Source organism: Teleopsis dalmanni, chromosome X (genome assembly GCF_002237135.1).
Source record: "Teleopsis dalmanni isolate 2A chromosome X, ASM223713v2, whole genome shotgun sequence".
NCBI lineage: Eukaryota > Metazoa > Arthropoda > Insecta > Diptera > Diopsidae > Teleopsis > Teleopsis dalmanni.
The window spans coordinates 75,078,685-75,096,189 of record NC_051848.1 but is presented as its reverse complement, the minus strand read 5'-3'; the positions used below and the strand labels follow the sequence as shown (position 1 = coordinate 75,096,189).

The 17,505-nt window shown below is 29.3% G+C and overlaps 4 protein-coding genes and 1 non-coding gene across 5 annotated transcripts; all 5 read right to left on the bottom strand.

Annotated features, from left to right (window-relative positions):
• Positions 1-39: 39 nt before the first annotated feature.
• LOC119690145 (anamorsin homolog) lies at positions 40-4,107 on the bottom strand. Its single transcript, XM_038105134.1, has 4 exons — positions 3,710-4,107; positions 3,251-3,628; positions 372-496; positions 40-269 (listed from the first exon to the last, which is right to left on the bottom strand). Exons 1-4 carry the CDS (start codon positions 3,843-3,845, stop codon positions 156-158), a joined length of 753 nt encoding a protein of 250 aa, XP_037961062.1. The 5' UTR covers positions 3,846-4,107; the 3' UTR covers positions 40-155.
• Positions 4,108-8,698: 4,591 nt separating this feature from the next.
• On the bottom strand, positions 8,699-9,510 carry LOC119688019 (60S ribosomal protein L21). Its single transcript, XM_038102626.1, has 2 exons — positions 9,411-9,510; positions 8,699-9,272 (listed from the first exon to the last, which is right to left on the bottom strand). Exon 2 carries the CDS (start codon positions 9,252-9,254, stop codon positions 8,775-8,777), a length of 480 nt encoding a protein of 159 aa, XP_037958554.1. The 5' UTR covers positions 9,255-9,272; positions 9,411-9,510; the 3' UTR covers positions 8,699-8,774.
• A 1,364-nt stretch (positions 9,511-10,874) lies between these two features.
• On the bottom strand, positions 10,875-11,997 carry LOC119689507 (iron-sulfur protein NUBPL). The gene is made up of 3 exons (XM_038104339.1): positions 11,907-11,997; positions 11,713-11,854; positions 10,875-11,636 (listed from the first exon to the last, which is right to left on the bottom strand). The coding sequence occupies exons 1-3, from the start codon at positions 11,943-11,945 to the stop codon at positions 10,930-10,932; spliced, it is 888 nt and encodes a 295-aa protein (XP_037960267.1). The 5' UTR covers positions 11,946-11,997; the 3' UTR covers positions 10,875-10,929.
• A 2,396-nt stretch (positions 11,998-14,393) lies between these two features.
• Positions 14,394-16,047, bottom strand: LOC119688898 (deoxynucleotidyltransferase terminal-interacting protein 2). Its single transcript, XM_038103562.1, has 4 exons — positions 15,738-16,047; positions 15,346-15,683; positions 14,666-14,830; positions 14,394-14,603 (listed from the first exon to the last, which is right to left on the bottom strand). The coding sequence occupies exons 1-4, from the start codon at positions 15,937-15,939 to the stop codon at positions 14,394-14,396; spliced, it is 915 nt and encodes a 304-aa protein (XP_037959490.1). The 5' UTR covers positions 15,940-16,047.
• LOC119662800 lies at positions 14,911-15,223 on the bottom strand. The gene has a single exon (XR_005250905.1). It is a non-coding gene; the product is annotated as a small nucleolar RNA U85 (small nucleolar RNA).
• Positions 16,048-17,505: the final 1,458 nt, after the last annotated feature.

The window sequence follows — 17,505 nt, the reverse complement described above, 5'->3', positions numbered from 1 at the left end:
ATGTCAGTTTACTTGTGTTTTTATTTCGTTGTTTTATTTTTTAGGAAAGTTGTATTTAAAGTAAACAAAAATTCTTTAACAAATTCTGTTTGTACTTTATATATTTAGAATTCAAAATACAAAGGCATTTTAATCAGACTGTCTGGTTGAAATGCTTAAATATCAGACTTTAATAAATTGCCACCAAGCTGAACTTTTTCTCCAGGCTTAAACGCTGGCATGCCTAAATATGGACATGTTGAACATCGGAAGGCATCACCCAAATAACACTAAAAGAAAATATAAATAAAATATTAATTAATTAAATACTTATGTCAATTACAGTATTAACATGTTAGACACTTTATTAATGTTTATTTAGAAGAACTTACACTGCCACAACTAGATTTTGCATTTTGTGTTTCAATTTTTCCTTGCTTCTTCTCTGCTTCAAGTTCCTCAGCCAGACCACAGGAGCAATTCTTACACGCTTTTCTCTTGCCTGTTGTACCACAAACTAAAAAACAAAAATTAATTAATCAAAAATATCGATGCAATCATAAAACTATTTTAATTCTAATATACATTATATATACAAAAGTTTTATTTACTTTTATATATATATTTAGATACTATTATTCTTTCTGATCACTAGAATGTAGAGTTAAATACCAAATCTACCAAACAAACAATATTAAAATATAAATAATGAACGTACACTGAACTGAATAGTAGCTTATGAATATCAAAAGTAGAGCTAAAAGTTTAAAACCATTTATTTATTTCATTTTTAATCTTATCTATAATCATTTTGTTTGAAAGCCTTTACACGTCGATATGTTAATTTCATTTTTAACAGTCGAAAAAACTGAAAACCGTGCACAGATTTAGTCCTTTATAAAATAAAGTTTAAGGAAATAAAAATTTATATACCGATATGATAAATGTGTATCTTTAAAAAGAATAGTAGATAAGTGACCTGGCATGTCCGAAGCAAATTTTAGGACCGAAGCAAATTTCTGTCCGGAATTGGGTTTCAATAGTCTTAGCGTCAGTTTTTTCGGGATGCAAATAGAATTTTAATATATTTCCAAACAATAAGCTCAATTTATCAATTAACTACCTTTTAAACAAACGAGAGAAACTCCTGGAAAAACAGCCAAGAACATATACCAAGAAGAATTATCGCAAAAATTGTTGAAAGCATTCACCAGATTTCAATTTTTCTCACTCCTGGCTCTTTTTACACCTTTAATATTTCTTTAACAGTTAACGATTGTCATGAGAAAAAAAGAATCATATAAAGCAATTTTGTAGAGCTTACTCTATAGAGGTGGAATTTTTAAAATCCACGAAGAAGGTTTCCAAACTTTTTGTACACTCTAATGTTAAAATTTAACTTCATTTTTATAATTTACTTATTTATATAGGTATCTATTACGATATATAATCAAGCTTTTTTTTTTTTTGTTTATTGTTCTAAAATCATTAATAAATATATGATTTATATATCTAATATTTTTAGAAACAATTTATTACTAAATTTTAACTTAAAATTTTAACTTGAAGACAAGAACAACAGAAGTCCAGAAGTTATTTAAGGTGATTACCTGCCGTGAAGGCTCAACACAACAATGCGTGTCTGTATATTCCACCGATTGGAATTTCGCTGTTACCAATTGAAACTATGCGTTTAGACGTAGTTTCATCCTTGGAGAGGGACAAGAACAATGTAAAAATATGCCAACATTTTGCGTAAGTGCGTAAGTTTTTTTCAATTTGAGACTAATAGTATGTAGTTACTTCATCTTATCGAGCCATTATTATTGTTAACCGTTTTTGACAAGTTTCAAAGAAAATAGTATCTATCATATTGATACAGATAATATATTTACTTCAAATTTACAATTGACAGGATTCATCAACGTCATTATCGCTTTGATATTATCTATATCTATCTATGACTATATTTTTTGTGTATTTTGTGTATTGTCTTCATTCTGTTATTAATTATTTTTATCCTTTTTATGATTATGACTGATTCCATATTATCTCGTCATCTATTGGTTTTGTTTTATTATTATTATATGCTCATGCAAGCGTAACCTTTGTTATAAAAATTTTTCATTCAAAGCACATTAGTAGATTAATTTTATTCTTGTTCAAAATCTATATCCAAAATCCTCAACGGAGAGTCATAATTGCCATGCGTTCATACTCAGTTTATGTAATTTATTGCGTTTATAAGACTTTCAGTAGAAAAAGTTTCAATCAACTTGTGACAACCGGCCTTATAATCATTTCGTTCAGTCGTTTCTTATTTTACTGATTATTAGTCTGGATTTTATGAGTTGTGAATAAACAGTATATATGGGCTGCGTATATACTTTGTTTTACTTCACTGAATAGATCCTTGTTTATGATAAGCACTACGAGTTTTCTTACTTCAAAGGACAAGTTTTTCTTTTTTATATAGCTTCACGTTACATATTTCATTTTTCTTCATTTATTTAGAAGCCCACGCTTTTGTGTGGTTTTTTCTAGACTCCTGAAAATGTCTTGAAAACGTTCCTTATTGTCTATAACGATGGCGTTGTCATACACATATGCTTATATTTATGTTGACTTATAGAAGATTGTATCAGCTCGGTACTGTATGAATTTGCATATTAAGATTGCTTCATTTTCGATCTCTTTCAGAATCATGATACTTTTTTTTGAGGAGAATTATATGTATTTATTTTTATAACTTTAATTCCTGCTTTAAGTTAATAAAAAGCTAGCATGAGCAGTTCTTAAATTAGCGTAATATTTAATATGTTCTAAACGATCCAGTTTTGTTGCCTGCTTCGATAATCTACTAACCGATATTTAGTAGAAATTAGATTTTTATATATAAGGACTGTTATACTAGTCATTTGGCAATTTTTCTATTCTGCATATTTGAAATAGAGTTTATATAGCCGTTTGTATAATCCTTTGCCACCATGCCTTATTAGCTCAGCGTTTATAAAATATTCTTATTTATACATGAACCAAATTTTTTCACATTTTTCTTATTTTTAGTTTGACTATTCAATATAACAAGAATTATCAGTTCTAACTCTAAATTTCACAAACGTATTTTTTGCCGTATTTTTAAAGTTATTTACGATAATGCATACCAATTGTTTGTTTCTTCATTGCTTAACAATTGCTTAACGTATAACGTTAAAACAATTACTCCCTCGCAAAAATTTTATAATTAATAAATTCAAATAAAAATACAAACCACGTAAAGATTCCGGATCTGGCTTTTTAAAGTCATCTTCATCCAATAGTTCATCCTCATCAATTAGTTCCTCATCGATGTCATCTCCATCGATTTTCCAAACTTCTGTTATCTTAGCAGAATTCTTGGCAAATGATAGCTTAACAGCAGAGCCAGTTTCATAATTTGGCTTTTGACAAGTTATTGATGAATTTTTTACAACTGCTTTAATGAAACCACACAATTTAACTTCTTGTAGTAAACTGTCCGCACTACCTCCAAAAGAAAGTAAATGAAGTTTGCCGTTTGGTTTAAGTAACTGCAATAATTTCCCAAACGCATCTGTAAGTTGCGCCATTTCCACAACAATTAAATCGAATGTGGCGTTAGCATATGAAGCTATAAAGAAGTTCAAGTTGTATTATTAAACAATTCTAACACAAAACTGATTAGTCATGCTTAAAAGCTTATTATACTTACCAATGGACAAGCGATTAACATTTTCCAAAACAACTTCACCGCCAGTGGCTGTTTTGATTTCTTCAACTGTGCTTTCCAAATTATCTGCTTGACTCCATATAAGAAGTACTTTCTGCAAACCTTTAAATTGATCCATATTTTTTTTTAACACCTTTTTTAAACTAATACAAAACAAAACAACGAAATATATTCGTCGAGCTCTATTTCATCAGATTTTTAATCCAAATGTCAAATTTGATTAGAGTCATACGGGTAAAGTGTCACGTAGTCTGCGCGGGTGTTACCAGCTTTTCAAATTTGGGTTATTGTAAACTGTCAAAATTTCTGCATTGAAATATATATTGCTGCATAACGCATTTATTTGTAATGAAACATTTCGGAAATTTACATATTTATTTTACTTTTTATTTTAACTTTAAAAACTTAAATGCTATATTGATAATATACATTTAGTTATTATAAATATATCACTTTTATTTGATACACACCGCAATTACGAAATCTTGATTTTTTTACCCTTCAAATTGCTACCGAAAATTGCTACAAATTTATACTTGAAATTGAAAGTTACTTTAATTTAATTATTTTTTCGTTTAAGTACGCGAAAAATTAGGTCTGTTCCACGGGCTACTCGTAACAACTTTGAGTAGCATTATATATACACGCGTACCACCAGTAAATTTTCGAGTAAATGAGAGCATCTGAGAGAGCGCAACATCCCTGTCGAAATTTGAAAAAGCCACACTCGTACATTTTGTTTGAAGTAAAATTATATATTATATTTTGTATTATATATTTGCACTGCACTGGAGCTCTCACCAGACTTTACATAAAGCTGTTTCATGAAAATCTGTGTAAAGAGCGTAATTTGACACTTTATTTGTGTTACGCTCTCAGTTTGTACTTTACTTGTGTCTTACTTGAGTTTTACTACAAATAGCTCGTGAAATAGATCTATTATAAAGTAATAAACTTTATGACAATGAACTGGCATGTTTTACTGTACAAAACTTACTCAAATTTTGAAAAAATTTGAAAAATTTGTGTTAAGGTCATGTTGTTGCTTTCAATGTAAGTTCAATTATTAAAATCAAAAATAATTCGATTGTAGTAATCGGCAATCATTTGATCGCTTGCGTGGCATGGCCCTAAGATATAATAAAATGAAAAGGCAGTTTGACAGTTGGTGTTAATATAATGCAGAACATTAGAAATTTAATTATAGTCTTTATTTGTTAAATATTGTAAGAAACCAAAATAGATGTTTAAGCTCAGTGGCGGAGCTAGACCAACTCTGAACGTCGGCGACATTACAACTGCGAGCCCCCCTTTATAACCCAGTTGTAAAAGTAAATGAGTTACATTGACTAATATGACAAAGCATGATTGAAAGTTTTATTGCTAATCAAATTAAAATAAACACAAATTAAAATAAATGAGTTTTCCTACTTTTAGCCTCACTCAATTTTGTTTTAAATTATATCATAATTTGCGCCAGCTGCTATTTTTGCATCAGTTAATAGAATTTCCAATGGAGATAGTCTCTCTTGGATCATAATACATTTCTAGTACGTGTTAATTAATTTTAAATTTGAGAAGATTCTTTCCGTCGAAGCTATACTGACTGGAACTGTAAATATAAATCTGGTTGCTATGGTCGTGTGCGAGTTAGGCTAAGTTGCGTTCTAAATGAGGAAAATTCTAAGTTGTGTCGATAATGTATTGATGTGTCGATACGTGTTGATAAATGGCTAAATGTGTGCAGTGCAAAAAATCCCAAAAAATCTCCCATTTGGTTTAGCATCAACTTAGCCTAACTCGCACACGACCTTAATCTGATTTACTGAGAAAAGGTACGATGGTATTGCTCTTATTTTTGACTTCTCAATTTCTTATTTGAAAATTATTCGAATCTCTAGAATCTTAATTTTCTTAAAAAATTTTAATAAAAGTTATAGTATCCTCACGAGATATTTTTTTATAATGAAGCATTGTTTCCACTCATATATTATTTATAAGGACTTTAAAATTTATTTAACCACACGAAATAAGCCAAACAAAAGAAAAGTAAAAATTAATATCCAATGATAGTATAGTATAATAGTATAAACGATATAGGTTAAAAATGCAGATTTATTAAATCTTGTTAAGTATTTACATTCAACATTTATATAATAATTTTATTCAATAATTTTTAATGCTGTACAAATGATTGTTATTTAAAATATTTTCATGCTTAAATATTTTATTTAATGGTATGTGTGTGTATGTGTGTGTGTGATAAGTATAATACAGGAATATATTTTCCTTGGTATCACTTAAGGCATCATAACATGCTAACATGATAAGTTCTGCATTAAACATAAACCCCAAACTTGGAAAACCAACAAAAAAGAACGCTAAATCGGTTTCCCGATACTGTGATTTGACAACCGAACTTAGTAGAGTTAGCTGTTTTGAGCAACTTGTTCCACTAAGCGATATTCTTATTCCTCAATATATTGTTTAAAGATGGAACCTTTTCCATTGAAATCTATCAAATTTTAAAATTAAAAGGAATATTTTTAGAGCAATGATAGTAATTTTTTTATTTTTTGTGGTGAGGAGTAGAAATACTTTATGCACCGTCAGACCAACCGTTGTAGGAATAGTGTGGCGACTCCCTAATAAATTAATATATAGAATGCGAACTAAAACACTCCCTACGCGGAGAGCCTTATTCTCTACCGAAACCGCTTTTACATTACTTAGAGGAGTGTCTCTATTATGTTTACATTTCAATCTATGCTCTTTTGGTCTTCGATCTGCATCTAGATCTTCACTTTTAAACCGCATTTTATTGATGTCTGCACTATTTATAAGCCTAATATCTACTATTCCTTGCTAGGTCTAATTTATTCGCTTTGAGGACGATGATATTTGTTAATTACACTTTAAATAATTGAATTTTATTGGCACATATTCGAATAGATTTTATATTGTTGCACATTGAGTAAATTGCGATAGAGTAAACGTACTATTTAACGGATAAAAACTTTTAATCCTATATATTGATCCTCGTGCTGCATGTAACAGCTATATCAAGATCCTACAGCCGCTAGTCACTAACCCATTTATAACTTGTTTGTATTTTATCATTCGCAAAGAAATAAAAGCTAACAAACTTTCTCAGGAAAGAGGAAACAATTGGGGCTACAACATCAACAATCTAACAATTTTTATTAATATGCATTAAGAGAATCGAAACACATAATGTAAATCAAAAATACTTATGAAGTTTGTTATCAAATATTAAATTTGCGCACCAGCATTCCATTCGCATAGACGGACTTCATTTTCAAGTAATATGTATTTCAATATTCTTGAAAATTTTAATAATTAAATTTTTTTTTTCAAAAAAATCAGGAAGTAACAAATATATGTATTAAGAAATTGCAATTATAAAAGTATGGGTTTATATACTTAACATGATAAATATGCAAGTGTATACATATAAACGTATGTATACATCTATAAAACCTTGTTAGTTTTTCTAGAATTATATGTCATCCCTGTATTGGTTACAAATGAACGAAATCATAACGACTTGTAATTTAAACTTATTTACATATATACATACGTACATGTGTATCTTGTACGTTATATGTATGGAAGAATGTTTAAATATTACATGAGTCCATATCCATATATGTCTGAATCCTTACATTTTTATATTTGGATTAAAATATTTATAAATAGGATCATCCGAAATCCTTCACATGTTTAACAAGAACTCCTACAAATTCAAACAAATACAATATTTATACAATTATAAATCTAACACCTTTATCATATAAAAAAGCATTCAAAAACTAATTACTATATAGGCAATTAAGTTGTTCTTTATATTAACCAGCGTGCTTTTATCAATATTCTTCAATTTAAATAATAATTTTTTCCGCTAAATAAAACTAATCGTTTAAAAGAACAAACTTCATACACGTTTAACAAAGTTTACAGCGTTAATTGCTTTCTGTACATATCAATTATTATAATATAAATATAAATTTGTACTATAAAGCGATACATTTTTAACGACTGTTAATCAATTTTTTTACTTCTTATTATTGCATTTTGCATCTTTAATTGGAAAATTGCTATATACTCAAATTGATATTTGAAGCTACAATTTGAACTGCAAAAATAACATATAGACTCTACACTTTTTTTAATAGAATCAAACTAAATATGACATTACAGCCAACTACATGAAAATATTAATCAATTTTAGTGAACCGCACATTTCCTAATTACATCCTTTATAAACTTAGATTAAGACCCCTTTAAAAACAACAAGTGATTTGATAATAACAGTCTATAAAAATCCTCTCTGGTTTTGTTGTTGTTTTATATAGACAAGTCTTAATAGTAGTCCAAAACAGAAGAGGTCAAGTTTCTTCATCACAATTCAAATAACTGTTTTCTGATTCTATACAGATCTCAAACTATATACAGCGATGCAGTATTACAATAGAAACTTTGATATCCGCACTACGAAATACACATAGGTAATATATATATATATATCAATCCTTCATCAGAATTTAATCCAGCCGGTGACTACTGTTATTCATTTTTTACACTCTATTAACTAAATGTATCCCAAATGATTTCTCCAAATGCACTATACATAAAGGATCAACACCTATATTTTGGTATGCACACTTCACTCCGCACATGCAATATAAGAAAAAAATATTTATATTAAGAAATATTGACTTAAAAGTGCAAAACCTCAATGCGAAAACTTTTCAAAGTAGCTTAGTTCAACACAGTACCTAGTCCATAATTTGTCAATAGCTATTGCTGAATGCTTTTTACGCAATTCGAAATATTTAAATACACACAAAGTCCACCAATAAAATCATATTTGAAGTATTTTAACACATTTTTTATCCATTTTTGCTATGTACAAATTAAAAAAATTATTTATAATTGAATTCAAAGCAATTTTGTTTTTGTAAAAAACAAATTCTCTTTAATTTCTTCTTCTCATAAGAAACATAAACATTTTAACACTATCAATTTAAGCGATGAATTCATAAGGAATTGGTGCCAATTGAATTGGTTCTTCCAATTTCTTAACGAAGTGAGCCTTCCTTGGTGGTGCAGGTTGACGTTTGAGGTTAACGTAAACATTCTTAGCCTTGGCTTCTTTCAATAGGCGTTCATTTTCCTTAACACGACGCAAGAAATCTTCACGGCATTTGGAGTGATGTACGTGTTCAATGCGTACATTGATACGTTTTGGTAGAACTTTGCCGCGGACACGTTTGTTTACAATGACACCGACAGCATGTGGGGTAACGTTGAAAACGCGACCAGTCTTGCCGTGGTAGGCTTTGTATGGCATACCCTTTTGTACAGCACCGTGTCCCTTAATATCAACAATATCACCAGTTTTGAACACACGCATGTATGTGGACAATGGAATAACACCATGTTTACGGAATGGGCGAGAGAACATGTCTCTGGTGCCGCGGCGATAACCTTTTGAGTTTGTCATTTTGTTTGTGTTGGTTCCCTGCAAAATGCAACAAAACACATATTTTTAGTATTCATTTAGATATAATTAACTAAGTTTTATTTACACCGCACTAGTACAATAATTTTTTATAACAATTTTAACGAAAATCACTAATTTTAATGTTAAATCGCTAACCTTTTGTTAAAAGCTACGTCCACGCGGTCGTGTAGTTGGGAAAAAAGAAAGATGGTTGCGTTCAGTGTTGTAAGCTTCAAAGAAATTGTTCGAAATTCGAAATTCAATGACATTTCGAAAAAGGTGTGTTCAGTGGTAAGAAAATTTACAAAATATGTATACAAATAGCTCGTTTATGTAATGATGGTATGTAAAAATAATAATAATTATATATAAATAATATAATTTAATTGTTAATATTTTACTATAGAAATTAACTCTACAAATAGTGACCAATAAATGTCTTTTTTCATATGATATCCGAGCAAAAATATGCTAATAAGATTCTGTGTTCTTTTCGTGAAACTTTTGCACACTAACCCTCATTTTTTCACTACCCTTACGAATTTTTCTTAGCAGAAAAAATTCAAATGTTCCAATTTGCATTCAAATATAAAAATCTAGCTACTGTAAACACTTAAACTGTTATTTGTTTACTCGGTCGAAAAAAAATTGTTTTAGAAAATGTGAATTTGTTCCTTAATACTAATATAAAAGTCCAAAAAATCAACTTTTAAAGATACTCTTTGAGGACACAATCTACTTAACACCAAACCAAACTGTTTTATTAAATAAAAACCACCGCAAAACCAACAGTAGATATTATTACTACTTCACCGTCTGGAATTAATCTAAGATTGCACGTTTTTATTACTTTTAACTCAAAGATATTGTAGACATAATCTTTCTCATGAAACACTTAATGCATTTTAATTTGGATTTGCTTAGGAATATAAAATACATACCTTCTCAACACTTGGCCCTTTATTTAGATGATATTCCTCTCCTGTAATTCGATGCAAACAGTTTAATTATAAATTAAGATTTTTGTAATTAGATTTCGTTAACAATTTCACTAAACTCTCATCATATGTATGCCATAATTTTGGCATACATAAATTTCTTATAATGTTAAGAAATGATATTTCTAAACTATTCTTTACCATAAACACTGTAATGAGGTTTCAGGAAATGAATGTTAACAAATCTAGTATCTGAACTGTGTTTCTGACAACGCCTTCAATGCTTTTCATCTACCGAAAAAAAATTAACTTAAAACCATTACAATTTCCGACTCAAATGAATACAAGTATATATTAGGATCAAATGAAAGAATCTATAGCGGACTCAATATTAAGCTTAAAATCAAATTATATTTTATATCGGTTATTATTCAAAATAGGTGTTCCCATTTAACCACTTCCTTCTAATATGTTATTGTTATTTGAACTGAGGAATCATCTTCTGTAATCAAGTCATATGATATGATATAACATTTATTCAAAGGTTCGATGATTACATTTGATAGAATTTAAAAAGATATCATATTTAAATTTCATTTCATTTCCACTTTCCAAAATATAAAGACACACATTTTTTTAAATATAATTTATTTTGTTTCTTTTGTTAATAATAATATTTAAATAAATATATTTTGAATTAAGAATAAAAAGGATCTATTTAAAATTATATATATAAATCACTTTTGCACATTAGATGCATTCTTTTGTAGCTGCGACACAATGCTTTCTGCCAAACTACGAAACTGCTTTGCGTATTCAGAATTGGGTTCTTTAAGTACTAATGGAACACCAGCATCACTAGCTTCCATTATATTTCCATCTAAAGGTATCGAAACCAATACACGCGTTTGTAATTTTGATAAAAAGCTTTCCATTGAACTGTTAAATATTTGCATACGATTTTGACACTTGCCACATATGGCATAACCCATATTTTCGACAAGACCTAAAATAGGTGCACGCAATGTACGATACATATCAGCACCACGTAATGTAACTTCTAGTGCAGCTTTTTGTGGTGTGCTCACAAGTAGCACACCCGTAATAGGTACATTTTGTGTCAATGACAAATGTATATCACCTGTACCAGGTGGTGTGTCAACAATTAGTATGTCGAGCGGTCCCCAAACAGCACCTTTTAATAAACGTTGTAATGCTGACACTACAAGAGGACCACGCCAAATGATAGCACCACCTTGTTGAGCTAATAAACCCATTGATAGACATTTTACTCCATAATTAACAGGCGGTACCATTAAATTTTGTTCATTAACTGTAGGCTCTTCGCTTATATTCATCATAAGTGGTACCGATGGACCAAATATGTCTGCATCAAGCAAACCAACACGCTTTCCCAAACTGGCTAAGCTGACAGCTAAATTTACTATATTTCGAAGAATAGAACATAATTAATTTGATGTTATAATAAATAGCAAAGCAATTTAAACCTTATATAGCACCTGCTACAGTAGATTTTCCAACACCTCCCTTGCCGGAAGCCACTACAACGATGTCTTCCACATTTGGCAAAGGAGCTCGTTTTGGTAAACCGCGTGCCATAAGCGCCTCTTGATGTGGTGTAACTTTAGTTGCAAGTGTCCGCTGTAAATGTTTTATATTATTTAAAATTTTAAGGTAATCAGTTTTATAATACCCTGCATATATCAAACAGACTTCTGTAAGTTCTTAACATTTTATATATAATTTTTTAATTGCGATACTTTTATGCACAGCGAATGCGTTAACATTCGTTTATAAATACAAGTCAGCTGTTTTATGCAAACAAACCAAAATATGTAGATGTGGCAGAACTCATTTTGATTGGAATAATCTTATTAATTGGTTAATATAGATATTTATTGAATAGATTGTCTGCATAATTTGCAGTATGATAATACCGTTGGCCGCTAAGTTCAATGAGAGTGCCGTGGTACTGCTTAGAAGAGCAGCCAGGTCCATATTGATGACCCAAGTTTTGCGGACAAAGCGTCCAGAACCTCTGAATTTTACTATTCGAGTGAATAAAAACTAGGACAAACCAATAGCTAATGCTTTGAACTTGTGTTCAAATTATCTTCACTCCAGAACATAATTTCATAGCGCACGTTAGCAACGTCTTTGGAGTGCCACTCTTACTCTAGTGTCATTACAATCAGTGGCAATTTGCTAAACGTGCAAACAGAATTGCTTTGTTATAAGTAACTAATACGACCACTATTTGCATATTCATATTCTACATCATCCGGGATCTCACCCGCTTAATTCCTTAATTCCTCAAGCAAATTCCTCGGGATCTCAACGCTTGCCAATTCCTAGCCTTTTATCTGGATGACATCATTCACGTCTATCCTAATATACCGTTCTACAATAGTTACAATGATACAGAGTTTACTCTTAGTCGCTAATTATTACCTAACTAAAACAATTTTCTTTCTTTCCCTCTCTTGTATTCAATTTTTACTTATAGTATATATTTTGTTCCTATATGCTAAGCGTTCTGTATTTTCAAGTCTGTCTTTCTCTTTATTACTAGAATGGACTTTGAGCATTTATCCTTAACGGTTTAATGGCTAAAACTTTTCAATTAAGAAATGGTTGTAAATTCACAAGTGTTTTTGTGATTTTCAACGAATATAAATTTATTAGTTCTATAATTATTATTGTAATTTCACAAGCGGTTTGTTTTTTTTCCACGAGTATATAGAAAAAATATAAGAGAGGAACCAACCAACAAAAAAAAAGAAACAACGACCGGTTCAATGTAGAGTTCAATTTATTCTGATCATTTAAATTTTACAAAAACTTTAAGAAAGTTCAACATACACATAATTTGAGTTACTCTCAATAATCAAAGCTCCCTTTCAAGTAATAAAATTATAAACTTTGAACATAATTTATAATTATTTTAATGGGGTCAAGTTCTACACTGCAAGTTTTGATACTTTCCACAAACCGAATAAAAATAGATAGTCCATTTAGTAGCAGATTGACCTATGGAAATATTAAACTCGATAAAATATTTTAAAGAGAAATTGAGTTTAGATCAAGTCAACCAATCCAAAAATTGTTTACCTTAAATATGAAGTCACCTATTACTTCTTCATATAATATACTCCTCGGATATTCAATAATCCGAACACCGCGACGTGTAGGCACAATCTTCATTGTTTCTTCAATTCTTATTAAATACACAAAAAATTGCATCAACATTTTTTCCTAATTTAGCCGTTTCCATATGCATTTTTTTAAGTTACTTAATGAGAACAACAAAATTTGATGGTAAAACTTATTATGTACTCCTGATCTTATTATTATAAAAATTGTAATTTATTACATTATAAGTGAAAGTAAAAATCTTTTGGTATTCTTTTGGACATTCGGAGAACTTGTGGAGCATCATAATCTGAATCAGGAAAAGCATACAGTATGTAGCAATATATGAAAATTTCCGTTAAATACAATATTTGTTATATAAGAAGTCATCTATGAATACCTAATCTTTCAAATATTTAACGTGAAACAATGTCTCCGAAATTTTTGAATTACCACCTACCGTAAAGCCTGTTGGATAACCTTTTTAGTCATCATTACGAGTTAAATAGTGTACTGTATCATATTAGCTTGTTTCTCTTTGTTAGAAATTAATAACATTACTGATTACAGGTTATTTTATATTTTAACAAACTTCCGTACCCAATCTGTTGATATAATAAGTCTGTTCCACGAGCTACTCATAGTAACTTTGAGTAAACACTGTGTATACACAAGCGCGTTCCACCAGCAAATTTTCAAGTATTTTTGTGTAAATTTTACTTCTGTTTTACTCATGTTTTACTATGAGTAGCTCGTGGAACAGACCTAATGTCTACCTATTTCAGTATCTTAAAGAACACATCAAACAGCTTCTGTTAATAAAAACAGTTGCTTTATTGCAATTACATTAGTCGTAAGTAAATATGCTATTTTCGGATATAAAAAATTAACACTTGCCTTAAACCAACGAAATAGCATATACTGACATAATTTACTTAAAAATACTGAATAAAAAAATCTGATAGTAGTAAATTATTTTGAATTAACTAGTATAATTTATTAAAAAAAAAGATAAAGCTGTATTGCAAATTAAATAACAATAAATATATTATTTGCGTTTTTTAAGTTTCTTCATTTTTTTTAAAGCCTTACGGTTTTTATATTTATTTTTACGTTCAATATTTTCGTTGTACTTTCGTTTCGTAAAGGTTTGAAATTGTTCATCAGCCAGTAATTCATCCACTAAAGACTTCTTTTTATTTTTACGTGTATTCCGCTCACTGTAATAATCTAAAGGCGAATGTTGCACAGTACCGATCTGAAATAAAGTTAAATATATAACATAGATATCAAAAAAAGGAATTAAAACATTTTCTGTACCTGAAAGTATTTAGGTAAAACTTTTAAGTCGTTCTTCTTGTAAAATCGTTTAGGATCCAACACTGAACGCATTTGTAATACTTTCAGATCATTTTCAACTTCTTCAGTCATTTCAGTAGCCGGTAAGTTATACCAGCCATTTCCCTTAGTCTTCGAACGTTCAATCTGTAAAAATTTAAATTTATATTTTATTACAAAATATTCACTTATTTTATTAGATAGTTGCATTGTAGCATAGATACTGTAATTATCAGATTACTAAAGATGTCATCAAAATGAATTGCAAAACATCTCAAAAACTCTACGCAAATTCTTGTGATTGGAGATAAAAATCAGAAATAAAAAAAATTAAAACAATAAATTGTAGCATTTTTTTTAAATCACAATGTTGAACTTGCACAGTGTGGTAGTCCAGTAAAAATGCCTAAACTAATGATCTACCGCTGGCCTTACGGCAATTGCTGAAGCTGTAAAGCAATAGCCAAGATTACAACGGAGTCAAAACTATGTTCCAATCTATATAAGAATTGAGTCTTCGGTAAAATTTTCTCAGGCAATGTTAAGCAATTGCTAAATGCTTATTTTTCATAAATAAGCTTGTGATGTCGAATATTTCATCATACTAATATACAGTGTTAATGATTATGCGTACATAAAAGTTTGAAAATTTAACAACTCACTCTATTAAGATCACGTTGTTTCTTTTTATTCAATCTTGGAAGTTCTTTTAATGTCTCCAAACCATTCACTACCTCTGATTTGGCAAGCTCTTTCTTAACGTTTGTATCCATGTACGGCAAATCATCGAATTTGCCAGTGTATGGATTAAAACTTGAATGGTCCAAATCTACAATGCGACGACGTTTCGTTTCCTTTTTACTTTTTGCGTTTTCAATTGCCGCTTCAACTAACGCGCCAACATCCTTTAAATCACGCTTAGATGTGGTGTCACGATATTCAGTTTTTGCGAGTGTATCACTTATAATATCAGATACATCAACATTGGGTGGTGGTAGGCCTATAAAAATGTATATATGCTTTATTTGTTATACTCGTAGTTCAATTTGCTTACCAAAATAATCCTCATCATCGGTCGAACTATCACTTGAAGACACATCTTTAGCAGACGCAAGCGTTGTTGTTGCTGGTAAACTTTTTTGTTTACTTTTATTTCTTTTAGCAACTGGCGCACTTGGAAGTAGGTTATCATATCTTTTTGTGTCATAATTCACTAAATTATTATCACCAATTGTGTCAATAACAAACAATGCCATTTCTAATTATTTTTAAAACAATTTCATTGCCAGCAAATCAAATTTCTAACAACCATACGGCACGTGCGTTCCCGCTTGTATACAACAGCTGAAAATTCGTTATTTCTTTATAATGCTGCCAACTGACAGAAATAAATATGTGTTGCCATAGAGACACTTAATTTACATATAATTTTTTTCATATTAGCACATTAATTCAAAACAAAATTTGGCAGAGTATGAGTTCAACCTTTCATATTTAATATTAAATGCATTAAGAGACAACCCTTTTATTGCAGTGGCTTAAAGCTAACTTAAAAAATAAGATGTGAAATTATAAAAAATTAGAAATAGTTTATGAATAGCGTAACAATAACTTACGTAAAAACGTTAAAATTATATTTACTCATTAACAGTAACATAAATATAAATACTTGATACCTAGAGCATCAACAAATTATTTACGAATAATTATATATAAAAAATTTTTTCAAAAGACTACTAATAATGGGTATTTGGTAATACTTGGAACAGGTGTACGTTCAGTTAAAAATTCAACTAATTAAAAATAATAAACTTTTTCATTTAAACGCAATTAAGGATATTTGGATTTCTGAACACAGTATTACGAATTGTTAAAATATGTACGTATTTTATAATTACAGATTTAAAAATAGACTTCTTCATATAGTTGATTTAAAAAATTTATTTGTTTTTATTGTAGAAACTCATTTTTCATATATTGTATACATATCTCAGCAAGGATACCTAAAAGTTGGTAATATATTTTTATATATATATATATTTATTTTATTGTTATACATATTTTCACATTTTTTTGTTATACATATTTTTACTAATAAAAATGAAATAATATTAGGGAAAATGATTAAGTATATTATTATATTGCATGTTTTAATTTACATTTTTATTTTGGTATCATCAATTAGTAAGAAAATAAATTAATTTAATTTAAGGTGGAATTAATGGAAAAATAACTTTTTAGGTATAACCCTAAATAGTTTTTTAATGTGATTTATAAAGCAATAATTTTTGCTTTTATTTTATTTTTTTTTTTTGCAATGCATAGAATATTTTTAACAAGCGTGTTACGCTTTGACGTTTTTAAAAGTAAAATTTGTATGAATATTTACAAAAAACCAATCTGAAACGATAATAAACGAGCAGGAATTTAAATCAAAATACTTTGGTTTTCATCAGTTTGCATGATATCTGGAAATTTGGTGCGCTAAATTCCACATTTTTGCGCACAAACTTGCAACAAGTATGATGTGTAATATCCACTTGAAACATTACTCTGTTTTGAGCTTTTTAAATCGATTACGACCGTGCGCGAATACGAGTAAATTGAAATAAAGTAAATTAAAATTTACTAGGATTTTTTGCACTGCACTTATGTAAATACTTATTTATTTATTAATTGCACTTGTTTATTATTTTTGGTTAAAAGTTTTCATATTTATTTATTAAACATTTTATAAAATTTTCATAATAGCAACACCCAATTAGCCTTATTTTTATCTAATTTACCCTACTCGAAATTCTGTTAAATAACAACAGTAGTTG